Genomic DNA, 23,068 nt, shown 5'->3' on the forward strand with positions numbered 1-23,068 from the left:
AATGTTTTCTGCTTTCATCAAGGGCAGGCAGGTATCTGTTTTTAAGTGCAAGAAGGTTGTTTTGTCTGCTTTTGTGAGGCTGCAGGGTGCGGGAGGGGTGCAACACGCTGCAAAATAGGTCCTTTGTGCTCTTTGAAGGAAAGTTATTTAGGTTCGGTTGTAAGCCTCTTGCTTATACTGAGCAGTGGTCGGTTACTTTAGCACAGTTCTGTGTGCATCTAACCACTTGTCGTTGATTGTGGGCACTTCACAGTCCAACCCTTCATGGGTCATGTTGATGGTAAGGAGGAGCTGACTCTATAAATTAATTTGCAGTTGCTTAAAATGTCATCTTCTAATACTGTGTAACTTCCATCAAATGTCTTACCAGCTGTTTGTTTACTTTTTCAATAGTCAATAAGTGAAAAGCAGGCTCCACCCATAAAAGGGATATAACGATATATTTTTTAAAATTTATTCTGCGGGAATTTCTAAATAATGACAAGTGTTAGGTCTACTATTTGAAATAGTTATTTGTTAGAATTATTGATGAAACTTTTGTTTCATAAAAATACAATAGAAAAGTAAGAGTGAACAATCCGTCTTGAAGCGCTGAATGCTGTGATCTTGCATTAATCACGTGCAATACACTGAATATTTTTAAATATATTGCTCCATTTCCTTTCTGAAGTACCTATTATGGTATGTTCTAAGCATGTGACTATTTCAAAATTCGTTCAAACTATTGTAATTTCCTGGAAATCCGCAACTAGCATTCTTAGGGAAATTCTTTGAGTAGGGACACATGTGCAGAACTGGAGATTTATGTGACTCATTCTAAATACGCTCAAAGAACTGCAGTCTGGCTCCTTACACAGGGGACAGCTTTGTTAATACTTCAGATATTACATAAAGCACTCCATCAAAGACCTGGCAGTTACTGGACTTCTATGATTCCCACACACTGTAAAGACTCATTCAAATGTATGTTTTTACTTTTCAAATCAAATGTTTAGAAAATACTAAGAAAACGTTGGAAAATATTAACAGATTTCTAAATATTTTATGTTGGTTATGTAGGAATTTTTGAACTGGAAATTTAGTCCGTAAAGGGGTTAAAATATAAAAAGAGAGGCACCTCAGAGCAATGTCTCACCATGAAAGAGAACTGGGAGGAAATAGTGGCAAATTGTGTTGCAACACAGGAGAGCTGCAGATTGCTAACAACGGACAGTGCAAATTTCCCCCAAATTCCACCATGTTGTCAGAGTCGTGCCTTTCCTGGGCTGTCAAGTGGCAGCTCGCGTTCAGGTCGAAAGCGTCAACGTCAGTGACAAGAACTTCTCGTTAGTGACGGGCCAAATTCTGCTCAGTGCACTTGAGCAGAATTCAGAACCGTGCTTGTACTGCTGATGCCGGAGGCGTTTAACCTTCGGCCGGACTGCCTGTGAACATGGTAAATTCCTCATTGCTTAAAACTGAGACTGGGTGCCGTCCCCAGAAGTATGCTGTGAGGCACAGGGGCTAGGAGAGAAGCAGTTTGCACGCTGTTTGGGGCGCCCAGGCTTGGTGGACGCAGCGTGGTCAGGCCCGGGGGCAGCAGTGCCGAGCGTTAGCTCCCATAAGCGGGGAGCTCACGAAGGTTCCCCAGGTACGACGTGAGTGCCCTGCAGAACGACAGAGGACGTTCAGCTCGGTGCTCGGCAGCAGGCAGAAAAGCAAATGGACCAGGGAAGAATTAAGAACAACAGATACCTCATGATGACAACGTTATGTCATTGTCTGCATGAATTGGGGCTTGAAGGGCAAGGCAGACCTGTTAAGGGGAGCATGAGCTTAATTGGAGACCTCGAAATGAAGAAAAATGAACTGGACTGGGACTGCACACCGCAGAAAAGTGATGGGGATCTGTAAAATCATGAGCGACAGAGAAGACTAGCTGGGGGAGGCTCACTGTCTGTCCTAATGCGTGTACTGGAGAACACGTAGCGAAGTCAGCAGGAAGCACATTCAAAATATACAAAATAGGTGCCTCGTAACACCTAATCGGATGCACGTAAATAAGTGGCAGAACTGATTGCTGCGGTGCATTAGCTATACTGAAGGTGTACCTGTTTTCAGAAGCGACTAGGTAAATTCATGGATTAGAGCCGTTCAAGAGTTACCAAAATAATACCTCCCTGCCACTGGAAATGCCAGAGCCACAGCTGGAGGTGTGAGGTGAGTGGAAGGGAAATTATTGCTTGTCCTGTTCTTGCACTCCTCACCTACAGCTTTTCCTCACCCTTTGCGAGCGAACACCAGGTTACGGCACTGGCTGGGCTCCTGCTCGAGTCGGAGTCGACATCCCACCCACCCTCGATCCCTGAGCGCTGCAGGCAGCTGCGTGCAGAGGGAAGTCACTTGATTTGATCCCTCCATAGCTGGAGGACGTGCCCTGCAGGTACTGCCCGAGCACTGAAGACAGCAGAGGGAAGCAAGAAGGGTGCCCACGGTCAGGGAAGCATGGTTTGTGAGGAAAATTGGAAAAAAAAATGCACTTAACTGGAAAAGGAGAAGGCTGAAGGAGGATATGATAATGGTTCTCAGCTATGTGTAAAACTTAAAGGTACAGCCCATGCTGAACAAGATAATGAGCTTTAATATCAACAAAAAAGATGCAGCTTAAACAGTAGGAAAAGCTCTCTAGAAGCACTACAAGCTTGCGCTGCCAGAGGAGGTTGTGGAGGACTTCTGAAAGCACATTAAAGACACCTGGAGAGGCTGGCTTCTGGGTTTGACACAGCTGACGAATGGCTGGTGGCCCCTCAACCGTTCCTGGTTCTTCTACACCCACCCGTTGGTTTAATAAAAGACGTTACTGCTTCTCATCCCTGCCTTACGCTACCAGCCAGCCTGTGGCTACAACTCCAGCGTCACAGGCACTGGAGACCGAGTGTGGGTCGGGAGGCAGATCTGCCGGCCGCTCCAGTTCCCCTGCGTGTCTTTGATTACATCTCTGCTCCGTTCTGCAAATTTCCTTTTTTTGTTGATTCATGCATTTGGTATGTATTTCATAGCCGTGGCAAAATATTTTTCCTTTACAGGATGCGTTTTTTCAGGCTCTTTGTTGATTTATAAGCTCATTCAATTTAAACTATAGTCAAAATTTATGAAATATTGACTCGAGTGATGGATTTTACAACTCTGAAGGGGATACTGGTTAAAAACCGTAAGAGGGGATCCACGGTCAGTCTGTGACAGTTAATTTGAAGATGCCTCCCGTGCACATTGACGTGTCCTCAGCTCTGTTATCCCATTTGGTATTTACAGTTTTGGGCTACATGTGCGTCAGGCAGAGGAGAGCTGTGAACTGGATGATGCTGCTGCAGCGCAAGCAGGGTGCAGAACATCTTAGGCTAAGGAAATGGTCAAGTTGAGAAGGGTCAAGAAAAGGTTTTGAAGAATGGACAAGATCCAACAACCTACTGGGTCCGTGTGTACGTGCATAAGTGAATCTTTTGGGACTTACACTGCAGTGTGAGAGGGGATTTAAAATGGTGCATAAAGAAGGCATCTGAAACCACAAAAATCCTTTTATTTTAGGTTGTTTCAGTTTGGGGCTGATGGTTTGGTTCGGTTCCCACTTAGTTTCAACCACCTTGCATGGATTCTCATCTCTGCTGTGCTTTAAGCAACTTGGGACATTCTTTTATATCATGTTCATCACTTTAATCCTCTTAATCCTGTGGACCTTTTCCTCAAAAAAAAAAAAAAAAAGAGGCCACTGTATTTGTCAAATGCTTTAGCTTCCACGGAGCTAAGCAGTTTTCATCAGCCCATATTTTTCCAGATGGTTTGTGATCTTCTGTCTTATCGGTACCTCCGGGATCTTGCTGATGGCAGCAGCCCAGAGCTGTGCCTCTCTAATTTCCTGAACACTCCCCAGCTTTGCTACTGCTTTTCAGCATAGGCTGGGAAGGATTTCCACCACCTCGGTGCCACTGGAATTTCAGTGACCGAGAACAAGAAACCGTGTTCTGTGTTGGTCATTAATGGTGGTGTGACCTGCCAGAGCTGACCTCAGGAGTGTCACAACACCCAGCCTGAATCAATATCTTACCTGGTTTAGTCCAACTTCTGCTGCGTGCAGCATGGAGCTGGTGGCTCCGTCTGCTCTAGCCTCGCTGGGCTTTACCCCGACCCCTGCATGCTGGGTAAGTCTTGACGTATTCTCCTTTCCCAGACATGAAGGGATAGCGGATCAAATGGCGTGGCTGAATGGCCTGCCCCTGGCAACGAGTGGCTGGTGTCAAACAGTTCCCAGACACGAGCCTGTGGAACTGCTAATTTTGGCTATAACTTGAGGGGAGATCCCTGTCTTTCCTCTAGTTCTAGGGGCTCTTCAGACAATTGAAATAAAAACACCACTGTTATTGCCTACAGCTCAGTGCCAAGCAAGCCACTGGAAAGAAAACACGGTGTGTGTGCACAGAGGGCAGTGGAGGATTTGTGCTCTCTACCTCAGAAGGACCGAGGCCAGAGACATCGGATGCATCACTCAATTCTTGGGTGCTGCAGCCACGTTAAAAATTCAAGGAACGATGTTATAGCCACTTTATAGTAGCGAGCCGCTCCTGGCTCCTTGTTGCCCTGCAGGAGGAAATATAAACAGCAAATATTTTGTGGGCTTAACGACAGAACTCTGATAAAGGAGGCGGTGGCAGGGGAAACAGGTTGCAATATCTGGCCCGAAATCTGGTTGTTGTTATGTTTTATGCTGTACCGAGAGCTAATCGGTACCACATGACGGAGTAGATGGAAAAGCTCGTTGGTCCCCTGCAGTGCTCGCCTCTGCACCGGGCCGATCGATTCCAGCATTCCTTCGGCCCGGCCTGATTGGGACCAGATGCACCTCCGCTCCCTCAGCGGCACCGCGGCGCTGCGCGGGCTCAGGCCAGCGTTTCCAGAGATCAGCTCCGTTTCTGCTAGGCCAAAGAAACATTAGTTGGTGTTTTATCCTGTGGAACTGGTATTAACGTTCAAATCCATCCCGAATGTCAGGTGAGGCGGTGAAAATGGAGGCGCGAACGCGCGGGCTGGCCCTTTTGCTCGCGGTGATCTAGGCCCTGGGCTGCGTAGAGAGCCCCCGTGGTGCGGGGAGCGTAACGGGGGTGTGGAGGCGCTCGTAGCGGCCTGCCCTCGCGTCTGCGGTGACAGCAGCTGGTGTGCTGGTCTGGAAGCCTCCCTGGAACAGGCCGACCCCCAGATGTGATTTACCTGGTGATAGCAGAGGGGTTCCCGAAGGGGATTTGTTAGCGCTCCTCAAAGGCAAACCAGAGGGCTTGGATTTGGGAGCGGTGGTGGGGACCAGGACGGACCCTGTGCTTCCCTGAGGCGCGCTCTCAGCAGGATGACAGCCCTGCCCTACCCTGCCCTGCCTGCTACACCTGAGCTCCGATTTCAGCAGGGGAGAAGAGCCCTGCATGGCTGGTGCCCGTGCCATGGGGCAAGCACCAGCCCCCCGCCAGGCTGCGGGTGCCGAGTGGAGGTGGCCATGGGGATGGGGACATTTCCCCAGGACCTGGCTGTCCTGCATGGGCATCGTGGGCTCTTTGTGCTTCAGTCATCGATTCAGGCAGAAAGGGAAGTGCGCTTTTGCAGCTGAAGATGGGATGACGTGAGAGAGGTAGACCTTCCCAGACGGCACAGGCTTTTCATGACCCTGACGGGGAAGAGAAGGAGTCAGAAAATGTTATGAAGTTAAGCAAATCTGTATGTTCTCATATATGGCTTTTACCACTCAGATTTGAACTCTGCGTACTGACCGCATTGTAGCGGGCTCCCCGAGCCCATTGACATCGTACCTCTGCATTGTAGTTTGGGTGACTTACTGGGGGAAGTGCCCATTGAGCTGGGTTATGGCATGCACGTAAAGCTAGTAGTGCTCCAAAAAATAATAGTTTATTGAAGCTGACTGCTTTAAAAATTACTCTTTTCTCCTACAAACATATTTACTGTTTGCATCCTTATCTGTAATCTAAACTGAAGAGAAAAGGAAACTGAGGAAGCTGAAAATGGTTTGACACTTAAGAAGTTTTATCCATTTCTTGTTCTCCAGTTTCATGTTTATGGGTGGGTTTGAGTCTATTTGGGAAATTTATGAGCATACTTTTACTCCTATTAACAGACTTTATTTAATAGTAAAGGATTACCACTGTAAATCAAATAATGCGTGAATTGTTCCCAGAACCAGTGACTCTGTACCTACTTGACTACGTTACATCCCTCCTGGCTACCCCTGCATGGTAAGCTGGAGTAAACAACAAGCAACAACTCTGACAAATTCTTGTGCTTATATTCTTTTTCCCCAGGCACAAGCATTTAGTAGTGAACTTTAAAATTGCAACATATATTCTCTTGTTTCTTGTAGGAAAAAAAAACAAGTTGGTGCTTATTCTCTTGCTAGGAGTTTAGGACTTGCCAGCAGACGTGGTGAGAAGTGCTTCCTGACCAGCAGTCGTGTTTTCAGGGGAGCCTGGTCATCCTTTGGTGTCTTTTGACACATTGACAAGTGCAAGAGGTTTTTCTGGCCCAAGTAAAATGACCATATCCATTGTCCAGCTCCAAGGGCTAGCACTCTTAAGCTAGTCTGTTGGGTTGTCTTCTTTTTCTGCAGTTAAAGCTTTTATGAGCCCGTGTGGTAGTCACAGCTCTGATGGCTGAAATGGTGTTTCCATGAATCCTAATTTAGGTCAGATGGGACAGGACACTAAATGAAGTGTTTTTCTAAGTTGTGTGTGCTTTCCTGTTATATGAATTCAACTGTTTTTTATTCTCTGATTCAGGCCTGCAAATGATTTATTTTTACTCATCTTAAGTAAAAATCTGTTTGCTCCCCTTTCCTAGCTAGCCTCGTGAACCTGGTCCCTGTTCAGCCATCACATTCCCCTTTGTCAGCCGCTCTGCACTGCCAAATGCAAATGCAATGAGTTGTTTTCCCTAGAAATGGCTGCCTTAAAGTTTCACAGGTGCAAATAGGTCTTGCTATGCATTATTATCTCTGCTTTAATTCCTCTGGGATCAGCTGGGATTACACAAGGTTGAGATTTGGTTCATAGTGTTTCATAGATCATTGCAATGAGGGACTGGAAAAAGTATGCAACGTAGCTTACCTAAAGCTCAGCCAATGTGTGGAGATGTGCTTTAGGAAAGCCCAAAAATGTATCTTCTTAAACTGTATATACTGAACACGTAAGTACATGTAATTTGTTAATTCTACACTGGTTTTGGAAGTACCTTTTCCATTCTCAGAGCGTGTCTGAGCACAAGTATGAACACGGATGTGTTATGTGCGTGCTTCGCTCCTAAATGAGCCTGCCACTCTTCTAGCTTACCCAGAAGGTACAGCAAAAATGGCCTGCTGCAATGGGTGCTTTGAGGTTTAATTCATGGTTCTCTGGGATCCTTGAATAAGATGCTATAAAGGTGTAATGTTATACTAGTAATATCAAGAAGCAGTTAATGTTACTACTCTGTGCTGCAGTGGGATGTAGTGTGGGGACTCTGAATTGAAATCCCTACATGAGAGGGAAAATGCTTGTAAAGAGTTATATTTTCACTTCTGGAAACAGTGCTTTGGTTTAGCTTCTTAAAAATGAAAATGTAGCATACAAAAGTGTCTAACAACAGCTGGGTGGTAGGATAATACTATATAATACAAACATTTTGGGGGGCGTTTTGAACCAGACAGGCTCGATAGCCTGTTGAGTAACATTTACAATATCTGCAATGTTTTTACGTGGGATGTAGAAGAAGAGAACTCTATTGACATGGTTGCAGTTCAATGGATGCTGTCAAATTTTGAAGGACCGTGACTCACCCTGTGTGGTTTAGGATTAGTTTTTTTAGTTAGAGGTCTGTCTCTGAGGTTGTTGGTGGGAACGTGTGCTCCAGCGGGCTGCTGGTTATCCTGCATGGTGTTCTGCCGTGTCTGTCGATCCAGTGCGTCAGTCTTGCATGTCGGTCTCTGCTGCTGCTGCTAATTAAAATCACCATATAGTTTTTTCCATTTTAAACGTTTTGTGAAATGGCACAGCGTAACTAGTTGTCTGAAACGGTGGCAGCTTCATGTGCCTGGATGATAAGAAATTCATTTAGCCTTGCCTATTCAAAGATCTCCCACAACCATAAGAATAAATGGCCGTGGCAGTGACATTGTGGTTGGCAGTTGAGCAAAGTACAGTGAAACGCTGCTAGATAGGGATCAGGGTCATCTTAGTTTTCATCAGAAATAGGTTTATTATTTTAATATCACTTCCCACTAACTATGGGATAGCTGAGATTAGCTGTTGTGTGTTGAAACTAGCAGTTCCGTGCCATCAATTTAGAGCTGCGTGCAGTAAACTTTGGCTTGTTACCAGATATTGCCACATTCAGCATATCAAATGTAGTAGAAACTGCTATGAGTAATTGCTCATCTCGTACCAAAGGTTTGAATATTGTCTGAATTGAGTAGGAGGCTTTTTTCACTTGGTATTGACAGATGAATGTTACTTTTTTCCAGGAATTAGCTTTCTGCTCAGCCAGCATGGGCTCCAGCGCTTGAGCTGACGTTTATTTTGGCATGCGTTATCAGCCTCAGCATTTTTTCCATGTCATCCAGTGTCTTGCTAAGCGTTTTCTTAGATTTTGGTGTCCCTCCATATATCCCATGCAGTTTTTTGTTCTGTGGCCTTTAGGAACCTCCTTCACGGTCCTATTGAGCACAGTCCCACCTAACACCAAGTGCCCTTTCTCAGCTGCTCCCCGGGGCTCCGCCGCCCTCTGCCCACAGCTGCAGCGGCTTCTGTGGCAGACGGCACGGCTGGGGCTTCATCGGCTTCGTGTGGACGTGATGTGGGGGACAGGAGCTCCGGCTCCGGGCTCTGCTGCCTTGCACAATTGTTTAAGGCACTCCAGCGCTGGCCTGCAGCCTTCGCATGCCTCCCAGGTTTCTTGTCAATTCCTCCACTTGTAATGAAAAAAGAAGCGCCGTGCTCACTGGAGAGGAAGGCAGTGACTGCCAGCTCCTTTGAGCAGTGGCAGAACGTGCTTTATGGTCACTTTTAGCTAAGAGCGATTTCCCATAATGAAGCATTAAACTTTTCACACACGTGGACCAAAGCCAAACCTCTACGTCTGGGGGAGTATATTGAAATTAAGGTTCTTTGTTAGCATCTGCGATGCATAAGCCAGGGATCTTTAGTTTGGACCATGCTGGTGGAGGAGCGTTCTGTCAGCAGGCTCCTTGGAGACAGCGTTTAGTTCTGTGCTGTAATACATCCCAGGACTTAGGGTCGGTCTAATTAACCCCTTCAGTTTCCCAAATTCCTCTTGTATATTGAATGTGAACACTGTCAGGTTAGTGGCTTGGGTAATTAGATTAGACTCAGGCCTTCCCCACAGCTGCTTAGCCAAGAGTAGTAGAGATTTTCTGCCCTATCTTTTTTCCTGCTAAGGTGGGAGTGTTGCTCGCAGGCACGGGACATTTGTGATCTGCAGCTAAGGTAATTTTCTTTCCAGGATTATTATCTCAGTTTAGCAGCATTAACATCTTTGTTAGCTTAACTTTAAGCCTCGACTTTCCAGTGCTGAAGGCTTACGATCATATGCTTCCCGTATTGCCTCACTGTAGATCTTGGTGCTCCTTTGAATTTCGAGTGGGTTTGTGCCCAGATGATTAAGAAAGCCCAAACAGCACTCCCAGATTCGTCAGAATTAGTCAAAATGCACAACTCAATGTTACTTTCTTCAAAGAGCGGTGTGCAAATGCCCAGCGCCTGGCATCAAGCTCCCCTTCCTGCAGATTTCTCCCTTCTTCAACCAAGGCAACGTTCCTGGGTGGTTTCATTTTTTCAGACCTGCCCAGGACCTCCCAGAAGCCGGGAGCAGTGGCCCCACTTCAGCTCCTCTTCCCATCACTGTATCACAGCAAAGGAAACTTCCCCCAAGTTCCTCCTCGCCTCCCAGCTCGTCTCTCTGACCCTCTAGCGCCTGCAGCTTTCCTTGCCGCGCAGCGTCACTCGTTCTGGCCCCGCGTTGGCTCGTGCACCTGCTGTGGTTATGGACTGATGAGCAACCCGGTGGTGTCCAGGTAATCCAAGCTTCACCAGCTGTAACGCTGTCAATGATAACTTGTGAGCCTTACCCCGAGGAAGGAGCACTGTTCTCACCCCTTTCTGACTGCCTGTACAGCCAGTTTTAGTTCTTGCCTTCACTTCCCAACACGATGCAATGCCTCGGCCCCTGTTTCCTTCCCCGCAGCGTGTGTGGTGCCTCTGCTGTTCTTTGTGGACTCTAATCTTCCTCTGCCTTTACATCCCAGACCTTTTCTCCTTGTGGCAGTGGAGCCCCAGCAGTCCCCACTTGCTGCAGGTGACTTCCTTTCCTCGACAAATTCCAACAGCTTTGTCAAAGGGTAACAGAGCAGGTTCCACGTGCCAGCTTCTGAAGTTTCTCCCAGCCCCTGACAGCCACCTGCTCTCTCTGGCAGGTTCAGGCAGCCCAGGCTGTGAATTTGCCACATATTCTGTGACAATTTGACCCACTGATATTTTGGTTCTGGGGACCCAGCCTTTTGTGCTTCTGACAAATTCATTTCTCACGCAATGCTTGTATGTGAAATACTATATTTATTACATTTCTCTCTTGCTTTCACATCTTGGTTAGACGAAAAATGTTCGCAACAAGTATTTCAAGATGGTCACAGAGGCTGGACATAGAGGCTGCCTCCCAGGAGTCTTCCTTCTTGCTGGCTCCCGTTGTCAGCAGGTCCACAGCACTTCCAAAACGTTACCGCTTACTGTTCCGATTAGACTATTTCCTTGCAGCATTTTATTCCTACACCTTCACTGCACTGTGACTCAGCGGGACAGCACGAGACCGAGTAATGCTCCTCGCACAGCTGGCCCCGTGTCAGCCACCTCAGTGAACGATTCACGCCGCGGGTGCTGCGCGGGGAGACCCGCCTGGTGGCTCGCAGGAGCACGCGTGGGCTCGCTGCTTGCCTTGCGCACGCCTGGCTTCCCCCTGCGGGTGCCGGCAGGACGGAGCCTCAGGAGAGGTCAGGGAGGGGGGCTCTGCACATGGATCTCTCTATGCCAGCTCATCGGCTGCGGCAGGGTGGCTTGTCTTCTGTCTGTCTGTCCGTCTGTTCTGCCTGTGGCTAGGAAGCAAGCGCGGCAGCAGCCGCTGGGACTGGTTGTTCCCCCCGTCAAGCCCAGCTCTCCAGCTGGGTGATGCGGGTGCAGCACCGAGGTCTTCACTTAAGGATCTTCACCTCCTGTTTTCCATGCCTTTTACCTTGGAACACTCATTGTTCTTGTTCAAAGGGACTATACAATGATATCATTATTTTAAGCTAGTAAAGCAGCCTGATGAGGTTATGCCTAACATGCTGTTATCATTACAAGGTGTCATCCAGAGACAGAAAATGAAGGTTCGAGGTCAGTATTTTTCAAAAGCAGGATCGCATATCTCAGGGGCTTTGTTTCCAGTTAAAACCAGCATGGGAAGTTCAAGTCAGGTAACGTTACGTAGCTATAGCTTTTGTGCTGAGCAGCTGGTCCCAAAGGGCGCTTTTGGATCCCACGTAAGCGCTGTGGGATTTTGGTCAATAATGTTTAGGCACAGATCAGGTGTGACCAGCAGACCTGCACCACACGTGGTTGGGAAGAAGCGGGGTTCGCAGAGCCCTTAGCCATTTCCTAATATGGGATTATTTTTTTCCCAGCAAACTCTTTAAAGAAGCAATTCACAGTTCTGACAGGTCTGCCTGGTTCGATCAGCTGCGAAGCAGTGCAGAGTATGTGAGGTTAATGGTAACAGCCCGTGTGCTGTCTTACACCTCTTGTATTTGGGTGCGAGTGACTGCTATGGAGGATTTAAAGCACCTGAGACAAAATTTCTCTAGTATTGTCCCATGGCTTGTCCTTAATTTGAGGGCACAGACACAGCAGTGCCCTTCTGGATGCCCCAGGAGCTGGTTTGTGGGTGCCTGATGAGTGGAAGTGTAACGAGCCTGGGGTGCAGCAGCACTGGAAGTGCATCCCCACTCAGCACGGGCACTTGGCTTCTGCCTTCTGTGCAGCTAATTTTAATATTCTCTATATTTATTTCTAGATACCGTGAGAAACTGCGTAGCAAAGCTGTTCTTCAGCTGTCCCCTGAAGGGCCACTACTGCCTGTACAGTAAATCCAGCTTCACCCTCGTCAGCCGGCAGCCCCCGCTGTGGATCCACATCATGTTTCTCTTCCAGCAGGTGTGTGCAGTACGGATTAGTGGCACCTCTGTATTTTTCATGCTGTACCTGGAAATGTACCTGTTTTAATGGTTAATCTGTTGAAATGTGCTTCTAATCCACAGTGCTGTTAATGTGAATTTTTGTGAGCCTTGTGATTTCTCAGAGAGCTGTCAGGTTTATTGTGGGTCTCACCACGGTGGGTACACTACAGCAGGTTGAAGTGATTTTGCAGTTTAAGGATTTCTATTGAATGTAACAAATTCAAACCGTCTGTAGAGATTACAAAGCCTGAAGAGCACAATGTGGGGCCAAACCTTGTTGTCCTGATTCAGGCAAAGCTTGCAGTAAGTCCTAGGTGCTGCTCTGCTGCTTTGCACGTGAACAGGAGAAGCACAGTTGGTTCGTGTGGAAGCAGAATCGACCCCAGAGACTTCAGGTGATGTTCAAGGGGCAGCACCCACTGGATTTTTTTTTATTTTTTTTTTACTGTGGAAGTTTTGACTGAGTGGGATTTGCAAATTAGATCAGTGCTGTTCACCTACCAACCCTAAAATTACTGTCCAAATCTTAATGCCACTTACAAATGCAGCCCCTTATTTGGACGTGTATGGGATTTCCTAATAGGTTACAAATAGTGTGAAATTGTAAAAGGATACCTTACGTTCACAGTTCAAGATGAAACAAAAGGTTTCTATAATAAAACGATCAGGTTTGTTTTCTTAACCTTTGTAGAATTGGCCATTGCCATTCACCCCACCCTACTGCAGACTTAGAAATACAAAGGATTGATCTGAACCTTAAAACATGCTTAGTGAGTTACTGTAAAGCTAACAGGTCAGGTCACTCCTCCCTGTGTTTGTTCCTAGAAATAAATACAGAAAATATTTTTAAAAAAATCCAGCGTGGTTGTTACTCGTGGGTAACAGGCAACAGGAAGGAGAGGTCAGAGAAGAGAGAAAAGGAAGCAGAAAAGGGCAGCAGCAAAACCAAGAACAAGAAGATGATAGGGAAGGGGAAAATAAAGGGGGTGAATGACTCTGTAAAAGAAAGCCTGAAGGAGGAGGTTGAATTTAAACAGAGCCTAGAGAGATTAAATAAATTATGTCACGAATGTAACATTTTGTTCTCAATGAGAGCAAGAGAAACAGATGTTGAGAAATACGCACACAGCACTGAGAGGCACAGAACTGAAGGAGGAGAAGCAGGCACGAGGAGGGCAGGCACACCTCGCTCGCTGCCCCGACCCCACCGCCGACCCTCGCCCCACCGGTGCTCCGTGGGCTCACCCAGCTGCACCGACGGCACGCTCGCTGCTCACGCCCGCAGTCCCCCACACCCAGCCTTTTCCTGATGTCTTTCATTGTACCTGCTCTCCCTGTCTACTCCTTCCCCGATCGCTCTGAATTCAGCACTGCCGTTCCTCGTTGGGAATATCAAGCCTCGCTTGCTGCCCAGCAGACAGGGGAAGAGTGCCTTTCCCTCCCTGTCCTCGCTGCCCCCTTCCCATCTCCACCTGCCCCAGCCAGGCTCTGCTTCCTCAGGATGCTGCCATAAAAGCTCCTAACCAACACTGCCCCAAAGCATCCCTGCAAACACCACAAACACAGCACTTCGTGCTTTCTCTTGTGAAAAAAGAACGCTGCACCCAAACCTACAGTGCATCGGTGTGGTGCCTCATGTGAGCTAATTCGTGCTTTTTTTTGTTTGTTTGAAATCCTAAAACTTTTATGTACTGGACACGTAACTATTATTAAATCACACTGCTCTGAATTTGGCCCTGGAAAAATGTTAGTTAAGTCTGTGAAATTGCACAAGAGATAAATTTGACATAAAATATATTTTATAGTGTGTTAATAATGAGTTAAATGAAAGACCGGTGATAAAAATGTAGCTTTCAACAGACTTGTCATAGATTAACAGACAGCTAATACACAGTTCCTGCAGATTTCTGTACAAGTTACTGTATTTTTATTCTCTTCTTGCCAGTCATGCTATATTCTGTTGGACATTGCATTCTGCAACAGTAGAAACAAGAAATATTTTTCTCTGAGGTCTCCAGAACATATCCTTAATTTCAAGACCCTGCTTTTTATTTAATTTAAAAAATTTTAACGAGTAGCTGTATCATGTTTCGAAACCCTCAGATGGAAGTTGTGAAACTGCAAATTATTCCTGTTTTCTCAGCTGAGCAGCTTTTGGCCAGTAGAAAGACGAGCATATTTCAATGGAGAGCTGAGAGAGGAGTTGTCATACAGGAAAATGATTATCAATAAAGGAAGAAAATCAGAATAAGGGTGAATAGAGCAGTTATTCGATAGACAAGGTGCTTGATTTCCCAGATTCGTTCGTTAAATCATCCCATACTGCTGTAGGATTTAGGGTTTGATTTCTCTCATCAGGGTGCAGCATCACGCTGGCAAGCAAGCCACTTGCCTGCCGCGGCCCTTTCCAGTCCCTTCCTGACAGCCGTTCATAAATTAGCCAAAGCCAGGTTAATTGGGCTGCAGTCCTCTCGTGCCAGGTGCTGCCTCACGCTGGCTGTTTCTCAGCTTTAATTTGCACAAGATGATCCAGCTGTTTCTGACAGCAGGGCTGGAAAAAAGTGCATTGCCCCGGCCACGCTAAAAATGCCTGCTGACCGCTTGCTCAATACCTCCGGTTACATTACGTGCTCGGAAGCAGGAGCAGGCGGCTTGCTCAGGCAGAGCTGCTTGCAGGAGGGTTTGGCCGTCCCCGTGCAGCACTGCCAGCTCCTCTCCGGAGCCCACAGAGCTCGTGCAGAGAAGGGGGCTCAGGGTCTGGGGATCCCCAGGCTCACAGGGGGGGCAGGCACTGGGTGGGCAGCCCAGGAGGATTACTGCGGGGTAGGGCTTGGGCTTGGGCTGAGGCTTACCTGGGGGTGGAATTGGGATCGGCAGGCTTCGGTTCAGAAAGAGAACAAGGAACATCCATCCAGGAAATCTACGTTAAAAGGACATAGCACACATTGTGAAATCAAGTGTTCAAAATACGGAAAATCAGATTTGCTTGTGCACTGTTAACTTGGCTCCTGCGTGCAGATGCATTTTTTACTTACAAGATCATGTAGTAGATGTAGTGGAGGAATAATGCTAAGCTCTCATAACTGCAGTGCTGTTCTTTTAACACTGACTTTGTGTGCAGTTTATACAATTAAGAACTTAACCTTATGCTGCCTCGAATAATTCTACATCAAATGTTATATCCTAGTCCTCTGAGGCAGGTGGTCTTGGAGGTAACAGCAGCCAACCTAACAGGTTTCATCTTGTGCTGTTTCACCTTGTGCTATGGGTGTTCAGGGGATGACAATTCCCGCACTCTGCACTGAGCAGCTTCCATGGGGCTTTTCCTCTTGCACTTCATCCCCCACCCCTCAGTGCAGCCGCCCTGTAACCCACCGCAGTCACCAGCCCCGCGCTGCGGCTCTTCCCTGCCTGAGGGCCAAATGAGCACAACAAACCTGCAGCGGTGCTGACCATCTCTTTGCGTTGACTAGTAAATGGCATCTCTGTCATTTCCATAAAGCAGCCCATCACTAAGATGTACATTGTAGAAGCCTACCTTGGTTACGTTTCCATAGACCAGCATTTGCATACAAGCATGGCATGCAAGTTGCTGTGCGTAGTAATAGCTGATATATAAAAAGCCAAGGACCATACGTGGTCATACAGTGAGCTGAGGACCTTAAAGACATGCAGTGTACAATAAAAAAGCCCCAGAAGCAAATTAAATATGTGGGCATTTACCTAACTGTGTGCATATTGATCCTTCATAACTCCTTATAGAGAACAGAACTTATTCCCGTTTTTTTGCATGGCTGTCCCACTATGAAATAAGAACAAGATGCTCTTTGTTAATGGCCAAGTAAAAAATGCTTGAAATGCTGTTTTCAATATTTTCTTCAGAGCTTGTTTGCAGAACCTTTGTCAATACAGAGTAATTCTGTGCAAGTCCTCAAGGCCCTGTGGGAGAAGACACAGCTCAAGGGGACACACAGTTTTGAAACTGCCATGATCCAGTCTACATTTCCACACCAAAAGGTAAGCATCTCTGAACCACACTCTTAATAATGTGCCAAGTCCTCTTGTGCTGGGTGACCATATGGCAATTTGCAGTGCATGCCTCTGACCGCCCTTTTATAGGAAGCACTTGGCTTGTGGGGAGATTGGGAAATGTTTCCCCAGCCATTATATTTTCTGCAGAGGGTCCACGGTGTTATTTTGTATGGTGCTTTGAAAGATCTCCAGGCTTCTTCTCCAGCCACTCCTACACGCTTTATGTGGATTGTTTCCAAGGTGATGAAAACTAGTGATGCTACATATGGAGTTTTTCCTGCTCACAGTTTTAAACTCCAGATTCAGATTAGCTGCCGTTATGGACTGTCTGGCAGCCACTAGGAAATTCACCTAGTTAAACACAGACTTGGATTTTATGAAAACGATCTTTTGCACATGCACCATTAGTTACCCCCATCAGTTTAAAAGATTACTCTTTCAAAGCTGTTCACTGCCTCCAGGATTTCAGGGAACGCTATTTCAAAGCTATTAATCAGGCTCTTGGAAAAGAACGCTATAGGATTGTAAAACAAATATCTATTTATTCCCGAACATCTCCATCCAGTGAAATTGGATGAAATGAATTGTCAAACATGATTTTAAAATACTCTCTCTCAGGATATTTCGAGGCATAGAAATGTCTGACTGAATAAGATTAATTTACTAAGGTTATGGGTGATTTAAAAACGGGAGTTTTGTTAGAAACACCTTCTGAACCTCCAAGATAGCGTTGCATTGAAGTGGGAACTGCCACTGCAGCTTGTGAGAGGAGCGGGGTCCCCACGTCTGACACCCAGCTTATGGGCCAGTTTGACTTAGACACAGTGCAGCTCGCACTAAGTCTTTTAGCTGCTTCTGAAATCCTAGCCTGAGTCATCCGAAAGCATTAGAAATGTCTTTCTGCTCAGTAGTGGCTTAACTTGAGTCCGTGCCAAAAGCTAGTAGTCGAAAGTCAGAGCTGGAGGAGTGTAGAAGAGTTTGGGGTGAATAAAGAGCTTAGAAAAGAGCATGCTTTCATGGCTAGAATTAGATGTAGTGCATCATGTGCACAAATTCTGCAAAATACGTCCAACACCCTAGAAACGTGATTAGTCTCCAGCGCATCAGTTGCATAATCCTACTACTATTTTTCAGATACTAGCGTTTGGCCTATTTTGGGAACTTTCATCACTGCGTAACAGGATGAGTATCTCTGAGTTCCCAAAATAGCGGAGCTGGAAAATGAGATACTGATCTTCGCTGATTTCATGAATGAGGCAGAAAATGGAAGTTTGGAAACTCCAGAAGTTGCAGATTAATTTACTAAGTAATCTGAAATTTTAGTTTGAGAAATTCTTCCCGTAACTAATAGAACTTCAAACACAGCGAATGATTTGACAAAATGATTGCAGGTAATATTATTCCTCTTCCAGTCATGCAGAATGCAAAATTCTGGGGGTGGCTGTTTCGGTAAACATAGCACTTTTCCTTGGTTTTTGAAATCAAGAGATTCCAAAACATAATGGTTGAAATCCACTGCAGCATCAGTGTCCTGTGTTACGTTCAAGCTTTACACCTTGTGTTACAGTGACATCTGAATACCTGTACTGGATTTGAGGAACTTGGGTGATGTGGGAGCACGTGGGGAAAGCTCTGGGGCCAGAAGCCACCAGGAACCTCAGTGAAGCCTTGCTGCAACCCCTGCTCTGCAATAAATGAATTTACAATATTTTTTTTAATATGTATTCTAAAGAATGTCGTAAACCTGGAGAAAAATCTATTACATCACTGATTTATTCTGGAGTAAATTCTGAGAAATGCTTGCAGATTTATATCACTGACAGCTATCTGAATTTGGCTGAGCTGCGTGTGTGAGGAATTGCAGCGAATACCTAGCTTACAGAAAGAATGTCCTGTATCACCGGGCAGTCTGTTCATGCCACAAAAAATATTTATACAACACAGCTTAAAATGTGCCAGAAGTAAAGCATTTCCAGATGTACATCCTTACAGATTTCCGTTCAGTTGCTTCATAGTTCTTTATCAAAGTACACGCAGAACACATTATAAAAGCTCTGCTGGTGTGAGCCCTTTGCAGAAGTCTTTGTGTTGACTCATGCTGTGTCAGAGCAGTGACACAGTGACTACTTTACAAGCCCCGTGTGATTCTCTGAGAGAGCCTTTTGTTGAGCAGTGTTGCAAGAGAATAATTAACATTTTTAAGCCGTTGTTGGTTCTGTTCTTCCTTGCCCTTTGTTTGCTATCTCAGTTTACGCAGCAGAAAGAATTGCCACATTTTCACAATGGAGTCACTGAAGCTTTCAAGATGATGTAGGGAGAGGATGAGATAAATCTCTCCTCTCCAATTAGGCTTATTTGTTTCCCTGTGCTTCACCTCCTAAACTAAGTGGCTCGTTTGAGGTGTCCTAGGTGTATGGAGTGGAAAAGGATGACTGCCGCATTGATATTTCCCTGATTTCCTCTCTCACTGCTTTAGCTCACTGCAGCCACTGAAAGGTTTTTCACAGGAGGGCAAATGTCCTGGTCTTTTTGTGCAGCTCAGTCCACGCGCACTTAGAATGACCCGCACAGACCCGCTGAGAGCAGCGCCACCAAGCATTTTGTCCATCCTGCGTCCCCCCAGGTGTGCAGGGATAGCTCTGTGCTGCTGTCCCCTGCCGGGGGACTTCTCCCCTCCATGGGGGACCAAGGGGCTGGTCTGTCTGTCCTGCTCCCCAGGGAGCCAGCTCTCCTGCCCCGGGGGGCAGTTCTGGATCCCACGCCACGCATGAAGCAGCTGAAGGGAGGCGGTGGGCGCTCAGACCACCACATCCACTCCCGACGTACCGGTGGGAGAAATACGGAGAGAGGCTGCACAGCTCTCCTGTTACACAGTGCAGCAGCCAGCTAAATTCCTTGCATGCATAAAATTCCTCTTTGGAGGACAATAAGAACTTCATCAATGCATAAAGAGCAAAATAATCAAGTTCTAGCGGCCATTTCCAGTGCCCTGGGGCAAGGCAGGACGGCCGGAGATGGGGGTGCATGCACGCCGTGGGTCACCCGAGGGAAGCGCCAGGTTTGCGGCAGTGGGTACAGCTCCCCACGCGCTGCAGACACCAAAGGAGACCTGGGGGCAGTCGCCAGCTGCTCTCTTGTGCCTGCCCTGCAGGCCAGAGGAGGCTGCCAGAGGAGGGGACTGGCAGGAGCACCAAGGAGCTGGGCCACTCATCTCCTGCACGAGGATGGAGAGGAGAGCTGAGCCTGGCTCTGCTGCCCTGCAGCACCCTCTTGCAACCAAAGCCAACGTGCGTCCGAGCCCTTCGGCGTGTGGCTGTTGTTTTCCCCTGTGCTGTGAAGCACATTTTCCCTACTGCAAAGGAAAGAAAGCCTTCGTTGTCTGGAGCTCAGGTGACGTTAGTCCTGCTCGCGTGCTGCCTTGCCAGTCTTTAAGACAGCCTGAAATCCATCGGGACTCTGCTCTAAGGCTCAGAGAGGGCACCTGGGAGCAGCTGGTGCCAGCTCAGTCCCAGCCCAGCCTGGGGTCCCCGAGGGCAGGGAAGTGGCCTTGGGTGTTCCAGTTCTTGGGGCAGTAACTGTGTAAGTTACTGTAAGGAACTGTGTCTCGGCTGTTTGCCAGGCTTTGAGAGGCTGGGGAGCAGAGCAGCCGTGCTGCCGGGTCTCACAGAACTCACAGGCTCCTGCTTTCTCATTCTCTAAAGCTTTTGAGATAGAAACAAATGGGAAAGGCTGGGATCAGACAGTTCTGTCCTTTGTACAGCCTTGTTCAGTGGGTGGATCTCGTGTCCCTGGCAGGAGAGGGTATTTGTCCCATTTACTGCGTAAATCCGTGTTTTCTTTGGGCTGCTGTGTGCGGTATTACAGACCTAAGATGATGCCAGGTAAACAAATAGGAGTGTTTTCTGAGTGGTCTTGGCAATTCCTTCTGTGTAGCGAGAAACTTGATGTTAGTTAACATCAACATTTGTCTAAATGCAAGATAACAGTATTTTTTGAAATTATACAGTGTTTTAAGTGCCTCAGAAAGAGCATCTCCTGGCTTTTCCCATCCTTGAAGATGCAGATGTAGTCTCTGTAGGTTTTTCATCAAGTCAGACATTACATTTACTTTGGATAATCCTTACTTTACTTTGCCTAATCCTTGCTTTCCTTACTGCTTTCAGTGGAAGAATAGCATCGTGTTTACCTGGATGTGTTTTGCATAAAATAAATCACTCCTGCTGTTGCGGCATTTTTTTGAGACATTCATGTTAAACATTTGTATTAGTGCATCTTGGATGAGGTTCAGGACTTCTTTTTTAACAAAAACAACAACAACAAAAGGCACGGTGTGCACTTGCTGCGCCAGGGACCCAGGCAGACTGGCGGCACTGCCTTGTTCGTTGGGAAGGTCCCACAAGGGCTGGAGGTGATGCAGGAGGCTCAGCCGGAGACAAACCAGGGCTGCTGCGAGCGCTGCAGGGGCACGAAAGATCGCAGACGAGTCCCCTGCCTCCCTGACGTGTTAGGTTAGGCGCTGCTGGTGATGAGGGAGGTGCGTCCTGCTGAGCACGCCTGCCCCGGCAGGCTGTTCGTCCCCGTGAGATGTACAGAAGAGGACACATGTCAGCGCCCGCTGTGACGGGGGCTCCGAGGTGCTAACTGCAGCCATTCGCCATCTAAGTGCCTTTGGTTTCTCTCCTTGTTGGCCCAGGATCTGGACCACGTGCAGATGCACCTGGAAGAAGTGAGGTTCTTCGATTTGTTCGGCTACAGCGAGGAAGCGGGAACGTGGCAGTGCTTCATGTGCAATAACCCCGAAAAGGCAACAGGTGAGTGCTCTGCCTTCGTTCCCGACGGGCTGCGAGCGGTGGCTGGGCTGCGGCGGGTGGAGGATGCGGCGTGGCTCTGTGCAGGAATGGTGACGGTGGCAGAGGCTATGCAAAAAGTACAGCAAAGCTCCCAGCACAGCACTGACAGTGTCTATTTTAACTGGAATTCTCCATTAAACTCCTTCTGTCTGAGCATTTCTGGTGAGATAGTCAAACACAAACCTTATTTGGTGTATGCTTATGGGGACACAATCCGAAATTAATGTAAACTCATAAATCTGCATGGCTGCTAACGCCTGGGGAGTGGGAGTGATCTGCACCCATCTTGCAGCACCCAGGTAAAGGAGTTGAATCTTCTGGACCACGTCTCAGGTCCACTGGAGACTGCCCAGGTGCCACGTGTCAGGGGATGCTGGCATAGATGCTGCAGCCAGTCCATGTCCTCTTCATCTGACAGGGCATCCTGAGGAGCAGTGGACAGGGTTTTCCACAGAATTACTTATTTTAATACAATTGAGTCCATAGTGCACATTTTCTTAAGAACAAGGCAACTCTTAAGACCAGCCATAATACTGAAACAGCGTTATAGAAAACAGGATGAGGGGACAATCAACTTTGTCCAAGGTGAAAGATTCTGGTGATTTATGTTTTTTCGAAGCTCTTTGTTACCCATGTGTTTTAGATCAGTGCACTGAAATTCAGAGGATGGCCTTTTTCTTAGATTTTCTTGCCACACTGAGATAGCCTGCACAGTTCTGGCCAAGAATTCTGAGTATTTTAGCCAAGCCTTTGAATAATTTGCTTTTTCAGCTCTTTATTTCAACAGCTAACATCTCTTTATATTTCATCAACCTTGAATCTAGTAAGTCTTGCAAGCATGGTGGCACAGCTGCCTATGCTCGTTTCATGGTGGTTTTTGACCATTTTCCTTCTTCCACAGCTCCCAGGTGGAACTCACCTCCCTAAAAGAACAATCACGCTTTGAGCTGAGATTTCTCCTCAGTGCAGCGGCCTTACCGTGGCTTGTCCCTCTCGTCAGTGTTAGATGTGTGTCAGGCCACACGGAAAGAGTCTGTCTGAAAATTTCAAAACTTAACAAAACAGCTTTGTTTTGAAATTTCAAGAACTCAGTGTGCCCAAAAAGGGGAGTGTTCGTGGCAAGTTACTGACTGTGCTGGTAGGGCAGCCAAGGGACTGTACACAGGTGGCAAAGTCAATCCTCGGAGAAACGTGAGGCACCATGTCCTTGTTGATGCCGTGGATTTGGCTGTTGGCACTAGTCTGGAGACATCACAGGACCCCGTGAGTGTGGTGCTGGGTCTGGGATCCTGTACAGGCAGTATGGGGCTGGTGTTTCCTAAGGGCTCTGAACACGGGGGGGGAAAGGCAACGAAAGACCCCGATGCCAGGCCGCGGTTCCCAGTGAACTCCTCCTTGCTCTTGGGCGAGTACAGCAGGAGCGTGCAGACGTGGGGACGTCTGTGTGCCGCTGACAAGAGGCTCTCGTGTCTGTTCTCAGAGCACTTGAGCTGACATCTCGAGTAGCGTAAACTGCGTGTGGTGCCGGGTGCTGACGGCCCCCGGGAAGTGGGAGCTGACGCATGCCCTCGAGCACCCGCGGTGGGGTTCGGCACGCTGCTCCCCTGCTTACACATCGCTGGGCTGGGCTGGTGCAAAAAGGGCTTGGGTTTGGCGCAGAGGTGAGCCAGAGCAGCAGCTCTTGGCCAGATGGGTGCAAAGCATCCGTCCTCGGCGTGCCTGAGCCATGGTGGGGACAGCGGCTCGGCCAGCAGGTCGGCACAGACTGCACTTGTTTCCCTTTCAGCCCTGTGTGCTGGGACTTATGCAGGCCCTTGTAAATTATATTGCTTCTTATAATATTTTTACATTTACTTTTGATTTGGCTTGCATTTGTATAATGTCAGCTAAAGCCCAAGGGAAA

The 23,068-nt window shown here is 47.4% G+C and overlaps 1 protein-coding gene across 9 annotated transcripts in view; it reads left to right on the plus strand.

Annotated features, from left to right (window-relative positions):
* Nucleotides 1-23,068, plus strand: part of VEPH1 (ventricular zone expressed PH domain containing 1) — an 88,628-nt gene that overhangs the window by 53,609 nt on the left and 11,951 nt on the right. For all 9 annotated transcript variants that reach the window (XM_067002727.1, XM_067002726.1, XM_048059416.2 and 6 more), the window contains 3 exons: nt 12,121-12,260; nt 16,166-16,300; nt 21,009-21,126. In XM_067002727.1, coding sequence (XP_066858828.1) covers nt 12,121-12,260; nt 16,166-16,300; nt 21,009-21,126 — 393 coding nt within the window. The remainder of the gene's footprint in view (nt 1-12,120; nt 12,261-16,165; nt 16,301-21,008; nt 21,127-23,068) is intronic.

The sequence above is a fragment of the Anser cygnoides genome, chromosome 9, assembly GCF_040182565.1.
Source record: "Anser cygnoides isolate HZ-2024a breed goose chromosome 9, Taihu_goose_T2T_genome, whole genome shotgun sequence".
NCBI lineage: Eukaryota > Metazoa > Chordata > Aves > Anseriformes > Anatidae > Anser > Anser cygnoides.